Source organism: Podarcis raffonei, chromosome 4 (genome assembly GCF_027172205.1).
Source record: "Podarcis raffonei isolate rPodRaf1 chromosome 4, rPodRaf1.pri, whole genome shotgun sequence".
NCBI lineage: Eukaryota > Metazoa > Chordata > Lepidosauria > Squamata > Lacertidae > Podarcis > Podarcis raffonei.
The window spans coordinates 6,829,175-6,844,089 of record NC_070605.1 but is presented as its reverse complement, the minus strand read 5'-3'; the positions used below and the strand labels follow the sequence as shown (position 1 = coordinate 6,844,089).

At 43.0% G+C, this 14,915-nt stretch overlaps 1 protein-coding gene across 1 annotated transcript in view; it reads right to left on the bottom strand.

Annotated features, from left to right (window-relative positions):
- Positions 1 to 1,459: 1,459 nt before the first annotated feature.
- The window catches only part of LOC128412212 (short transient receptor potential channel 2-like), a 28,356-nt gene continuing 14,900 nt past the window's right edge, over positions 1,460 to 14,915 (bottom strand). Inside the window, exons 9-13 of the mRNA XM_053385086.1 lie at positions 14,023 to 14,215; positions 6,199 to 6,326; positions 5,088 to 5,157; positions 4,151 to 4,283; positions 1,460 to 3,147 (exon numbers count right to left, since the gene is read on the bottom strand). Of these exons, the coding sequence (XP_053241061.1) occupies positions 2,696 to 3,147; positions 4,151 to 4,283; positions 5,088 to 5,157; positions 6,199 to 6,326; positions 14,023 to 14,215 (976 nt within the window). The 3' untranslated portion in view covers positions 1,460 to 2,695. The remainder of the gene's footprint in view (positions 3,148 to 4,150; positions 4,284 to 5,087; positions 5,158 to 6,198; positions 6,327 to 14,022; positions 14,216 to 14,915) is intronic.

Below are 14,915 nucleotides of genomic sequence, written 5' to 3'. Positions count from 1 at the left end.
AGATTATATAAAGTGTTTATATTGATATTGCATTGTTGTACTTGGTCATTGTTATGTACTGAAGTTCTCACCCTGGGCCAGCAGGGGGATACTGTAGATAGTTCAGGTCCACATATGCAAATAAGGGATCGAAAGTGATGTTCAGGGATTGGATAGTTACAGACAATGGTTACTGTTGCGTTCTAGTGGGGCTCTATATAAGCAGGCTGGCTGAACCCTTCAGTCCAGTTCTGTTATGGCCTGTGAATAAACAAGAGCTGTTTGAAGAATCGCTGTGTCGTCTGATATGTTCACCCACAACTTAACAGTCATCATGTTGCCTTGGATATTACTGATAATTGTTTGCAACACAGGGGTTTAATTGTGTGGTTACTAATCTAACATGACTTCCAATCCCCCCATTGTGCTTCCTAAGTTTCATTTTACAGCTGCACACTTAACTTTGTCTCTCCTAAATTATTCTGTTATGTTAATTCTGTAGTTAATTCATGCAGAAATCAATCCAGGCTTGCCAAAGAATTTATGTTGTTACAACGTTCTTTAAAATATTCTCTGCAAATATTCCACTCTCTATTAAATAGTTGGTCTGTATGGTCTCGGAATCTTGCTAGTTCTTCATATTCTAACGTTTTATTTTGCCAATCTCATTTTGAGGGAGTAGAATCTCCTTTCCGTACCTATGCATAGTTTTACTTTTCTAGAAAAAGAGGTGCCAGAACTCACAATGAACACCTCCCTCGTTCTTTTAGGATGGCAGTGGCAGCGCCCTTCTGGGAAGAGATGGGACTTTCCTTTATGAAGTCATGGGAAGATGAAACAGCCGTTTTCCAATTTAGGGGACTTCTTATGTGGATGCTGGATGCAGTGAGATATTTTCTGGACCAAAATAAGAAGACACTACAGGACTTAAACCTCTTGTTGTAGTACAAGAATAGGTGGGCTCTGGCTTTTGCAGAAAAGAATAACCCACAAAATTATTATTATTATTATTATTATTATTATTATTATTATTATTATTATTATTTACTTAGACCCTGCCCATCTGGCCCACTCTGGGCAGCTTCCAACAGGAGATTAAAAATACATTAAAACTTCAGTCATTAAAAAACTTCCCTAAACAGGGCTGCCTTCAGATGTCTTGTAAAATCAAATAGTTGTCTATTTCCTTGACATCTGGTGGGAGGGAGTTTCACAGGGCGGGCGCCACCACCAAGAAGACCCTCTGCCTGGTTCCCTGTAACCTCACTTTTCTTCCCTCATCAAATTGCAAAATTTGACTTTGAGGATGTGTTGCTGCTTTTATTTTTCAACACTGTATGCTCTCTATTTAGAAAATACAGTCTTTGTACCTGCTCCTTGTTTTGTAACTCCCATGTTTTCCTTTTTTTTGTTTGTCTGTACTTTTGATTTCACATTAATAAAAAAAGATATTAGCTAAACAAACACCAGACCACAGGAGTGCATATTACCCATAGCATATTTATTAAGTTTAGTTAATAACATCCATTTACTTGATTAATAAATTTAATGTAAAGAAGCTGGATACACACACACACACTGCACAATCTGCGCACAAACATGCAGTTATTGTAGTACAATTTTGGGGGGGGGGAGGCGCTCCTCTTAGTGACTGCTTGGGGGAATTCTGGCCCCAATGAGGCCTAAAAGCACTTTGTGGCAGTCAAGGAATCTGAGGAAGAAGTCCTGCGTCTCTCCAACTCTCCGGTTGCTGGCTTGCGGAGGACGGTCAGGGGCTGCCAGAGTAGGACTGGTGTTTTGCAACTGCCACCTCCCTTCCCGTCTTCATTGCGCTGCTTCTAACCCCATCCTGGGTAGGCTTCCTCCATTTCACCACCACCTTGACCCAGATGTTTGCACCTCGTAGGCCAGGCGGGCCCCGGATATTGGGGGCAGCCGTTACTGTGGCCTCGTGGAATCTTACTAACCTCCATCTCAAATCTTAAGCAGAATAGAATTCAAAGTGGGTTGAAGGTTTGGTAAAATGCCAATAGCAGGAGTCCGGCTTTTGGGGGGCTTTATAAAGTACAGTGGTACTTCGGGTTAAGTACTTAATTCGTTCCGGAGGTCCGTTCTTAACCTGAAACTGTTCTTAACCTGAAGCACCACTTTAGCTAATGGGGCCTCCTGCTGCCTCAGCGCCACCGGACCACGATTTCTATTCTCATCCTGAAGCAAAGTTCTTAACCCGAGGTACTACTTCTGGGTTAGCGGAGTCTGTAACCTGCAGCGTATGTACCGGTAACCTAAGGTACCACTGTAGCTCTTACAGTCTTCCCGTTCTGCTCAGAGCTGTCAACTTTCAGATTTGAAAATAAGGGATCAGCAGCCTCACCTGTCCCGGGGACAGTCTACGGGATATCTAATAGGGATAGCAGCAGGAAGCAGCGGGAAACGGCACTGGAATAAGGGAATTTCCCGCAAAAAAGGGGAAGGTTGACAGCTATGGTTCTGCTCAGTAAAGAGCCCTCACGCCAGATAAGTGAAATACACCTTCTCTCGCTTGGCAAAGGATGTTGGCTTAAGAAAGGACACTGCGTTGCCCCTTGGACATGTCAGAAACGGGGCAGACTCTACAAGCATGACTCCCCCCCCAGGCTGCTATGGAAACGCCACCCTCTACAGCGGATCCCAGCTGAGAATGAAACAGATCCCTTGTCTTTGGAGAGAAGGCAGATCAAGTCTCTGGCTCTCCTACAGGGTTCTCTTCAATTGCCACCTCTACTTCCACCTGGGGTGACCTCTCCTCAGCTTCCACCTCCAGCGGCCTCTCCTCAGCCTCCACCCCAGGCTGTCTCTCCTCAGCTTCCACCTGGGGCGGCCCTTCCTCAGCTTCCGCCTGTTGTCCCTCAGAGGGTCCCTGAGGCAACGGCGTTGCGTCCTCTTCGGCAACGGCCCCATCCTGGGGCAAGGCGGCATCCGTGGGGGCTGCCTGCTCAGAGCCGCCTGCTCCATTGTCGTAGCTCTGGAAGCTGCTACGCACCTTCATGATGTACTTGTGCAGGACGCTGGTCCCGTTCAAGGGGTTGTCCGCCGTGCCGTTGTCGGCCACTGTGTGGCGCAGCTGCTTCATGTCGGAGAGGAGGCGCAGCACAGACTTGTTCAGCTCTGTCAGGCGGTTCCCCAGATCTGCGGGCAAAAAGTGTGGGATGTGATCCGTGAGAGGCAGTCAAGTACAACATTCCTAGAGAAGACATGCGAGAGAATATTTGGTCCAGCCAGTGGAAACTTCCTGTTCCTCCTGGCTGGAGCATCCTTCCTTTTGCATGTGATAGAAGGTGGGCCTGTCCAGGTAACAAAAGGACGAGTCATGCAGCACACCTCCCTCTTTTTCACTTCTTCTTCGCTCGTCCAGATTCTAGCTAGGACTGCTCTGCCAGCTCTCAGCTAGCAGAAGCACTGGGATTATTTCCCCAAATGGTGTAGATCCACATGTACATATTTGTAACTAAGTCTGCCTTTAGGAATCCAACTGTGAACTGATGTGAGTAAACTTCTTTTATTGACTTTGAATAAGGGGCAATGGTGGTTGGAAGAGACAGAGGCCTCACAGAAAGAGATACAGGAGCCAAGCAGAAAGGGAGCAGGGAATGCCCACCAGTTGGTTTGGACTCCCAGAACCTACATCAGAGCTGGCTGGGGCTGATGGAGCTGTGGCTGAGACAGCTGAGGGCACCCGGTGTCAGACTTGCGCACGACCGAGCCACTCCTCTGGTCGAGTCCTCCGATGGTGATTAATGACCTGAGCCTTTGATGAGGCCCCAGGCACTTTCCCATTACGCAGAGTATCCAAGCAGCAGCAGAAAGACGAGAAATATGAGCGACATTGCTAAGAGTTTTATTTCTAACTACGCAGACAGAAAAGAATATACATCCTCTCTCTGTGAAAGCAGAGTGGCAACTGGGACAAAGAAACAGGAAACCAGTAATATCAACATCCGTCTCCCGTGAGACTTCCAACAGTCTGGAATCTCTGGAATGTAAACAGAGTCTTGTGACTCCAAAGCACTGCACAGTGGCACAAACAGAAACCCAACACCCGGTTGCAGAAGTCTGGCAGGGAGGGTGGTGGGCAAGCCCTTCTGGACATGGCACCCCATCAGGATCCCCCTTCCGAGGCAACACTGCTTACCTTTCCTGCGGCTCTCCTCAAACTCCCGCCGGGCCGTGTCGATGTAGCGCTGCACCAGCGCCTTGAGCACTTGGCGCCGGTAGGCAGCGCGGCCCTCCGTACGCTGGCCGCCCTCATCCGTGGAGGGGTTAGACTGGGGGGCAGAAGAGCAAAGTCAGGGGGTGACAGAGTTCCCAAACGAAACATGACAGGATGGGGTCACACCTCCCAGAAGGGCCCTTGGGGGAGGCCTGCATCTGGAGGCTAGCAGGCAGGCGGTTGTGGCTGCAAAGCACCCTGCACATGCTTCAGCGTGCCCAGAGAGGCATGGCCTCCGAAATAATTAGTTGAAAAGCAAACAGATGCAATTATTTGAAAAGCAGAAGACGGCAGGACATTATAACCAAATACTTGCAGATTAAGTTACATCGTGCAAGAGAATGTATTCAGAAAGGACTCATTCAGGTGTCCTACATGCCAGGAAACGAAATTCCTGCAGATCTGTTGTCTAAGGTTGTTAACGAAGAACAACTTGAGGTTTATAGACAGCGGCTGCAATTGGGTTGAACCACAGGTGATACACGTTACACGGAAAGGGGGAGGATGTTACGCTATTCCGTTCCACCTTATCAGATGTGTGGACTTGTTGTATGTCACATGTCTGTTTACATTCCAGCACAGCTTGCTGGGAACTTCCGTTTGTGCATAGCTTTTGCTTATGCTGCTTGCTTGGACACAAAGGGGAGAAGACATGTTTTTCACTTTGTCCTGATGTTGAATAAAATGCCTGTAAATACGCTTCACACAGCCTCTATCTGCCCTTCTGTTGCGAAGAGTTCTTTTACTCTGCTCAGCTTCTGAAGGTTTCAGCGTGCTCAGCTTCTGAAGGTTTCTGAAGCTCGAGTCGCAGTTACACGCTGATCCAAGGGCTGGAGAAACAGCCCCAAAGGGAACTTACAATGGTTGAGATGGGAGGGTATTTCTGCTGGCGCTTTGGTTTGTAACAGCACAGGAAGCGGAAGAGGCCCCTGGGAGAAGATGGGGAAAGAAAGAGGTGAGCCGAGAGGCCCGTGAACAAGGCTGACTGTAATATTTATTATTATTAATAATAATAAATTAACAAAATTTACATACTGTTTATTTGGGAAAAAATATATCCTGTTTTGCAAAATAGAAACTATTCATCAAGATATTTCAATAGCAGCCAGGATTGAAAACATACTCAGCATCAAAATATAAACAAAATCAGAAATCTTTTTTATTGATTTTATTGATTTATTGAATTTATATACCTCCCTACGCCTGGGGGTCTTAGGTTGGTTCGCAGAATAAAATCAAGATACAAAACCACAAAATACCTAATAAAAATAAAAACAGTAACCCGATATGCCCCCCCCAAAAAACACATTTTAAAAGGGCATAGGATCTTGAAAGCATTACACATAATAAAAGTTCATTTTAAAATAAGATAACTGAATAGGCTTGCCTAGGGAAAAATAAGTTTGGGGTGGGTTCCAAAAATAATGCAATGATGGTGCCCTGCTATTATGGGCTGTCACATTCAAGGACTGGGTCCCGGAAAATGCAGAATCATCATCATCATCATTTATTATTTATACCCTGCCCATCTGACTAGGTTTTCCCAGCCACTCTGGGCGGCTTTCAACAGAATATTAAAATACAATAGTCTATTAAACATTAAAAGCTTCCCTAAACAGGGCTGCCTTCAGATGTCTTCCAAAAGTCTGGTAGCTGTTTATTTCTTTGAAATCTGTTGGGAGGGCATTCCACAGGGTGGGCGCCACCACTGAGAAGGCCCTCTGCCTGGTTCCCTGTAACTTGGCTTCTCGCAGCGAGGGAACCGCCAGAAGGCCCTTGGCGCTGGACCTCAGTGTCCAGGCAAAACGATGGGGCATTGTGCTTATAAAAGCAACAGTTCTGCAGAGAGGGGGCATGTATCTCCATGCCAGTCCATAAAGTAAGCCAGTCCTCTGCTGCCGAGGGCTAAGTTTAACCCAGAACTATCAGAGTCTCCCCTCAAGGGTCTCAGCAGCAGCCGGACAAATTACCTGACAGCGTAGAAGATGGACTTTGGTGACGGGATGATGTTGAAGGGCACTGGCAGCGTCAAGCCTTCTCTGAAGAAAGACAAGTAGAGCTTGGAACGGGCAAACTTCCATTCCACGTCGGCATCGTTCTGAAGAGCACAGGAGAGAAGAGGCGGCAAGGAAGACTCCGGTAAATACGAGGGGATTTATCTAGAGCATCTTTGCCCTGCTCTTCAGCCCCGCAAAAAGTCCCCCAGAGGACCTTACAGAAGATCAATAGAACTATCAAGAAACAAGACAGTGCTCGCCCATATGAATATGAGAATAGAAGAAGCTAAGGTATCCCTAAAAATATAACTAACAATATCAATAAATGCTGATTGGTTCCAGGAAAAAAAATCCTGTTACAAAGGCCTGCCTAAACTATATAGTTTTCCAAAAACCAAAAACATCTGAAATATAGCACAGATGGTTTCTGGTGAACCTCTACTGGCAGGGAGTGGTGGCCAACCAAATGTCAGAGGGTTACAGGGAACCATCAAACACATCAGAGGATCGCAGTGATCTCAGTGGAGAATATTGAATCAGTCTAAAGCCATTTTTGGCCCAAGTTGTTTAGGGCTTTGTGAACTAACGCAAGTACTTTGAAACTGGCCCTGTAGCAAATTGACAATCGGCCTGGCTCTCTCAGCAATGGAGTAGCACGTTGCCAGCGATCGGCTCCTGTAAGCAGTCTGGCTGCTGCAATTTGCACGCGTTGAAGCTTCTGGACCCAACACAGGGGCAGCCCCATGGAAATTGTGTTTCTGTAACCAAGTCTTCAGGTCACCAATGCAAGGACTACCGTGGTTAGGCTGGCCCAGTCCAGGAATGGCTGAAGATGATGTATACTAGGGGTGGCATACATAGCTAGGATTCGGGTAGAAATCACTGAAAAGCCTGGGAAAATCCGTACATATGGCAACCCGTGCTGGAAGTGTAGATTTTGGCGTATTTCCTTAAAAATAGCTCAAAACTTCATTTTTGTGTGTGTGTGTGTTTTTTTGTGTCCAGATTTTTCACTTTTTGAAATATGGCAACCCTAACTTATACCAGGTGGCGCTGTGGTCTAAACAACAGAGCTTACCTCTTTTCCTGTGACAATTCGGCTACTAAACAACAACCCGTGAGTAGGGCAAGTTTAAAGATTGGAGGCTAAAGAAAATTAAGGCTTAATTTGGCACTGAAGCAGGAAGGTGTAAACAGGAAGTCCACCTTCCGGTTTGTATAAATATTAAAGCAAAGTCTGTCTATGCTAAGACTGGGGAAGGCGCATTAAAAAGACTTAAAATCCAAACGTCAAATCAAAGGAATTCCCTCCCTGATTTGAAGGAGAGGGAGGGAAGAAGTGAAAGTATTTTCTGCCTATAAAAACTTGAAAGGAGTAAGAAGAGAAGGAAAAAATAAGACCACCACTTAACTCTTGGAAACGGACTGTCAAGATTAAATACAATTGTTACAATTGAGAGACGCACTATTTATGGACAATGTATCTTACTGACAGGGAGATATTTTGGACTTTGAAACTGTTATTTATTTTGCTGAAGGGGGGCTTTTGAGAAGTTGGTAAGATACTCTGTGGCATCCTTATTGACTGTTACTGTGTCCCCCTAGAGGCTTACTGAAAGTGCTACAATAGGTTGGGGAAATTTCCACTTCTAACCAGCCTGGGAACTTCCACTGCAAAAACAAGTCCGATCGTGGGATTGACCTTGACTTAAACAAAAGTGTTATGGAAGAAAAGACAACAAGATCGGGCAAGGTCAGACATCAACAGAGTAGCACAATACCACAGCAACGCAGAGTATCTGCATTTGGCCCTCCTGTATCACAAGGGGAGGACTCAGCACAAGCTGGGGCAAAAGATATGACATCGGAAGAAGGATTTACTTCAGTTTTAAACAAAATTTATGAATCTTTGGACAAATTAAGCAAACAAGTTACTGAAGCGACAAATAAAATTGATCAAAATACTGCAAGTATCAACAATTTGGGACAGAAGGAGAACTCAAATACAGAATCTATTGAAAGATTGCTGCAAGAATCTGCGTCAAATCAAAAGACAGCTCAGGAAGCAAAAGAAAAAGCAGTGGCTGTAGAGGAAAAGATACCACCGATATGTAAACAGCTTGGAGACCATCAGACACAGCTTGGGGCCCACCAGTCAATCTTGTCTATGATTGAACTGAAGGAGAAGCAGACCAATCTGAGAATTAGAGCGGTACCTGAACTTGAGAAAGACAGTTTAAGTGACTTTCTAACACAGGAATTTGCAAACTTTTGGAAATTGGATGATAAGCAAGACTTCAAGATAATAAGTGCCTTTAGACTTGGAAGAGGAGGGAGAAAGAACAGGGTGAGAGACTGTTTGATTACCCTTCGATCAAAAGAGGAAAGAGACAAAATATTGAGTTTGCATTTCCAGAACGCCTTGGAAATAAATGAATCAAGAGTGGAGATATTTAAGGATATTCCGAAACACCTTTTGGACCTGAGGTCGAATTACGGAGATTTGGTGACTCTGCTGAAAGGTAATAGAATCATTTTCAGGTGGGAATTTCCCCAAGGACTATCCTTTACCTACAAAGGCAAAAAGCTTAAAATCAGATCCGTGGAGGATAAAGAAAAATTTCTGAGAGACTACGGAGAAGACCTGCAAAAAGAAGGTGAAGAGGAGCTAAGAGCCCTAAGACCAGGAATACTAGACAAAGCACCACTACCTTCGGGACAGGACAAGCTAGAGAAAGTGATACCACCATCAGAAAAAGAGGATTTACTGGGAGCAGTTGGAGGAAAAGCGACCTAAATACATCATGTCTCTGCAACTATTAAGCTGGAACATTCATGGACTGAATTCCCCGGAGAAAAGGAAGAAAGTCTTTCATTTATTGAAAAGAGAGCAATTGGACTTGATTTGCCTACAGGAAACGCATGTGATAAGGCTACATAGGAAAATTCTGATTAATAAAAGATTGGGCCAAGAATTTATTTCATCGGACAAGGTTAAAAAGAGAGGAGTAGTTATTTATGCAAAAGAGAGCCTATCACCGAAATTTGTTTTTAAAGATGAACAAGGAAGACTTCTAGCAATTGAAATTCAAACGCAAGGAGAAAAATTTATGATTGTAGGAGTATATGCACCGAACGAGGGGAAATCTGAATTTTTTAAGAAGCTGCATGAGACTTTGTTGGATTACATGGATTATAACATTATTTTGATGGGAGATATGAATGGAGTGGTATCCACAAATATGGACAAGTCACAGAGACAGGTAGTTACTAAAGATGGCAGACTACCAAAAACTTTTTTTGAACTGACTGACAATATGGACCTGATTGACTCTTGGAGAACCAGGAATCCCCTGGGTAGAGAGGGAACCTTCTTTTCTGAAGCCAAAATGACATGGACAAGAATTGACCAAATCTGGATAACTAGAGGATTGGCACCTAAGATCCGAAAAGTAGAGATCTGCCCTAAAACGTGCTCCGACCATAATGCTGTGAAAATGGAAATGAAACTAACACCAACCGGTTCCTTCAGATGGAGGATGAATGACACCTTGTTTAGAGATCAAGAAGTTATTAAGAAGGCCCAAAAAACTTTGAGAGACTACTTTGAGATAAATTTGAACACAACCATTGAAAAAAGAGTAATCTGGGACGCAAGTAAAGCAGTTATGAGGGGGTTTCTGATTCAGCAGAATTCAATAAAAAAGAGAGCCCAAAATGAGAAAAAAGAAAAAATCTTGGAAAAAATAAAAGAGGGCGAGAAGAAATTGAGAGTGAAACCTAACTCACAAGAGATTCTGAGAGACATAAAGTTATATCAGGTGCAATATATGAAGATGACGAGTCAGGAAATTGAATGGAAAATTAAACAAATGAGACAAAGAACTTTTGAATCGGCAAATAAATGTGGGAAATTGTTAGCTTGGCAGATGAAAAAAAGACAAAAGCTTAACACTATTACTAATCTGGAAGTCGAAGGAAAGAACATTCAGAATCCAGTAGAAATTAGGAAATGTTTCCAGAGGTACTTTAAACAGCTATATACACAAGGGCCTCAGAAGGAGTTTGATATAGATCAATTCTTAAAAACAAATGGATTACAAAAAATCTCTCAAGAAAACAAGACAATGCTGAACTATAAAATTACAGAACAGGAGGTAGAAGGTGCCATTCAGAATATGCAGTTGGGCAAATCTCCAGGGCCGGATGGCTTAACCTCAAAATACTACAGAATTTTGAAGGACTGGATAATTAAACCACTAAAGGAGGTTTGTAATGAAATTTTGGAGGGAGAAAAAGCGCCAGAGTCGTGGAAAGAAGCATATATTACACTGATACCGAAAACTGAGTCTGAAAAGACACAACTTAAGAACTACCGCCCCATATCCCTACTTAATGTGGATTACAAAATTTTTGCTGATATTTTGGCCAAAAGACTAAAAAATGTATTTAGTGGAAGAGATTCACAAGGACCAAGCTGGCTTTCTCCCAGGCAGACATTTGTCTGATAATACGAGGAATATAATTAATATCTAGGAGAAGTTGCAAGTGGACATCAACACTAAAGCAGTTTTAATTTTTGTGGATGCGGAGAAAGCCTTTGACAATATTTCTTGGAGCTTCATGAAGAAAAATCTTCAGGGGATGGGGGTTGGTCAAGGGTTTGAAAATGGTATAAGTGCAATTTATTCGGAACAAAAGGCCAAACTAATAGTTAACAACGTGGTGACAGAAGAATTTAAGATAGAGAAAGGGACACGACAAGGCTGCCCAATTTCCCCATTACTTTTTATTTCGGTCCTGGAGGTTCTGCTAAATATGATTAGAAGGGACCGTTTGATTCAAGGTATAAAGGTCGGAGCTAAACAATATAAATTGAAAGCTTTTGCAGATGACTTAGTACTGACATTACAGGAGCCAGAATCTAGTACCAAAAGAGTATTAGAAATGATTGAAGAATTTGGTCATGTGGCAGGGTTTAAGCTGAACAAATGAAAAACTAAAGTTCTTGAGAAAAATTTAACATCAATTGAGAAGGAGAGGTTTCAGAATGAGACAGGCTTAACATTGGTTAAGAAAGTGAAATACCTGGGGATTAATATGACAGCTAAAAATGGGAATTTATTTAAGGACAACTATGAAAAATGCTGGTCAGAAGTGAAAAAGGACCTAGAAATATGGTCAAATTTGAAGCTTTCCTTGTTGGGTCGAATTGCGGCTATAAAGATGAATGTATTGCCAAGAATGCTATTTTTGTTTCAATCACTACAAGTTTTGGACAAAATGGACTGTTTCAAGAAGTGGCAGAGAGACATTTCTAGATTTGTCTGGCAGGGCAAGAAGCCCAGAATAAAATTTAAAATATTAACTGATGTAAAGGAAAGAGGTGGATTTGCCCTGCCAGACCTTAAACTTTATTATGAATCAGCAGCATTTTGCTGGTTGAAAGAGTGGCTGCTTCTGGAGAACACAGACATTTTGGATTTAGAAGGTTTTAATAATGTGTTTGGGTGGCATGCATATTTGTGGTAAGACAAGGTTAAAGCACATAAAGCATTTAAAAACCATATTGTCAGGAAAGCATTGTTTAATGTCTGGATAAGATACAAAGACTTACTTGAAAATAAAACCCCAAGGTGGTTGTCACCGATGGAGGCTAAGGCTCAGAAAAAACTCAATATGGAGGCCAAATGGCTGAAATATTGGGAAATTTTGGAGCAAGAAGGAGACAAATTGAAATTGCAGAGTTTTGAGAAATTGAAAGATAAAGTGCGAGACTGGCTTCATTATTATCAAATAAGAGAGGTATATAATTCAGACAAAAAAATTGTCTTCCAGGTGGAAAAATCAAAGTTGGAAACAGAACTGTTAGAACCCAAAACTAAGATACTTTCAAGAATGTATAACTTGCTGTTAAAATGGAACACTCAGGATGTAACGGTTAAATCTGCTATGATTAAATGGGCACAGGACTTTGGACATAACATTATGTTTGCTGACTGGGAACAGTTGTGGACCACAGGTATGAAATTTACGGCATGCAATGCCTTAAGAGAGAATATTATGAAAATGATTTACAGGTGGTACATGACACCAGTCAAGCTTGCAAAAATCTATCATTTGCCCGATAATAAATGCTGGAAATGTAAAGAAACTGAAGGTACATTCTTTCACCTTTGGTGGACGTGCCCAAAGATTAAGGCTTTCTGGGAGATGATCTATAATGAAATGAAAAAGGTATTTAAATATACCTTCCTGAAGAAACCAGAGGCCTTTCTCTTGGGCATAGTCGGCCAATTGGTGCCAAAGAAGGATAGAACTTTCTTTATGTATGCAACAACAGCAGCAAGAATACTGATTGCAAAGTATTGGAAGACACAAGATTTACCCACACTGGAAGAGTGGCAGACGAAGGTGATCGAGTATATGGAACTGGCAGAAATGACTGGCAGAATCCGAGACCAGGGAGAAGAGTTGGTGGAAGAAGATTGGAAGAAATTTAAAGACTATTTGCAGAAATACTGTAAAATTAATGAATGTTAAAATGATGTTGGATTGAAAATAAGTGGTATTGGTATTAAGATTAACAAGAATATGCAAATATGGATTGATAATGAAGGAAAATATATAGTTATAATAGGTTAAGATATAGAGTAAAGATGGTTGAAAGAGGGTAAGGATTTGCTGAAATGTCTTTGTGAATGGGAACACAAAAAGGGGAGGTGAGAGGAGGTCAAGGAAACAAGTAAATGAGTCCAAAGATTTTGAAAAATGGATAATTTTTCTTTTTAAATTTCTTTTTCAACTGCTTGTTTTTTTTGCATTTTGTACCCTTTTTTATTCTTTTTTCTATGTGTGTTTTTTCTTAGTTCGTTAACTGTTGTTATAATTTTAGTTTGTTAATTGTTGTTATAATTTTTTCTATTTTGTAAACTTACGTTTTTTATTTTGTAAAATTTGAATAAATATCTTTTAAAAAAAAATAAACCACAGAGCCTAGGGCTTGCCGATCAGAAGGTCGGCGGTTCGAATCCCTGCGACAGGGTGAGCTCCCGTTGCTCGGTCCCTGCTCTGCCAACCAAGCAGTTCGAAAGCACGTCAAAGTGCAGGTAGATAAATAGGTACCGCTCTGGCGGGAAGGTAAACGGCGTTTCCGTGCGCTGCTCTGGTTCTCCAGAAGCGGCTTAGTCATGCTGGCCACATGACCCGGAAGCTGTACGCCAGCTCCCTTGGCCAATAAAGTGAGATGAGCGCCGCAACCCCAGAGTCAGTCACGACTGGACCTAACGGTCAGGAGTCCCTTTACCTTTACTTTAACTTATACCAAGTCTGACTAATAGCAGGAAAGGGCAGTTGTGCATTATCCATTTGGGGACTGATGGTGGATATGCAATTAGAGAAGTTTGGAGAATTCCATCAAAAATGGAAGTCCTTGCCGTTCGCATACCTGTCAGTAGCCTGAAAATGTTACAGGCGTAATAATTTACTGCACTGACGCTTCCCTTCCTTTGAAATATATTAAATAATGAAGGAATGTAAGTTTCAGCCACAGCAGATAGCAGGATGAATAGCACAGGGTTTAGTGGAAGCTGAACTGTAGCGGAACAGAACTAATTTTGACAAATGCAGAAGAGGAGAGAAATCACAGCCTCCTTACAACCCTAGTGGCAAGTCCCTGGTGTGTGTACCCTATGGAGTGGGGCATTCGCCTGTCTCTTTGTACACCCCAGTCCCGTTCCAGTGCACCTTAAAGGCCACCTCTCAATCCCCTCCCCCACGCCCGGCAGCAGCACTCACCTCAATTTTCTGGAAGCAGTTGGTGATCATGGCGATGAGCATGTTGAGGAGGACAACCACCATGACGATGGTGAAGACCCCATACAGCACCCTCCCTACCAGCTGAGCCATGAGGAACCGGGGCATGTCCACCACATCGTGGTCTTCCATCCCAAGCATGGTCCAGAAGAGGAACTGGAATGTCTCGTTGAAGCTGCATGGGAGAAGGGATAGCAAGCTGAAACAGCTGGGGCAGGGGGAGGGTGACCCCTGTTTACTGCATTTATATTGTGATAATAATTTTAAGGTCTTAGATATATAATTAATGTTCATAAATGTACCAACCAAGCACGTACATAGATCAACACAGGAAGACCGACCTGAAACCAATTTCACTCCCAAACTGACCAAATGTTTTCTCTGCAAGGAGGGAGGAGCTCTGGGAGCCTTCCCATTGTCTCAGGAATTGAGTAATCACCATTTCAAAGGGTGACAGACTATCAGGAAAGGCAATCAGATAAGGCATTATCAGAAAACCTGCCAGACAGGAAAAACAACACTCAAATTTCTGTTGTAGACCACCTTTTCTGTGATGTAGGTATGATGTATCTGGGGGGTGGTCTTGAGCTACACCCCTTCTGGGATCTATGTATGATGTATGGAGGGGTGGTCTTGAACTCCAGGGCAGGGAATTTAAAATGTATAAGGGCAGGCACACCTTTGTTCGGGGTTCCTCCTCCTTTCCTGAGTGTGAGGGGAGCACCCTGTTGCAACAGATCAATAAAGGTCAGGCTTACTAGCTGCTTTGCTTCTCAATATTCTCTGGTTGGCCTCTGTTATTTTCTCCTACCGATAGAGAACCTACAAAAGGACTCTATATGGGCTCTCGGGAACCCCATAAGGGAAAAGCAGCA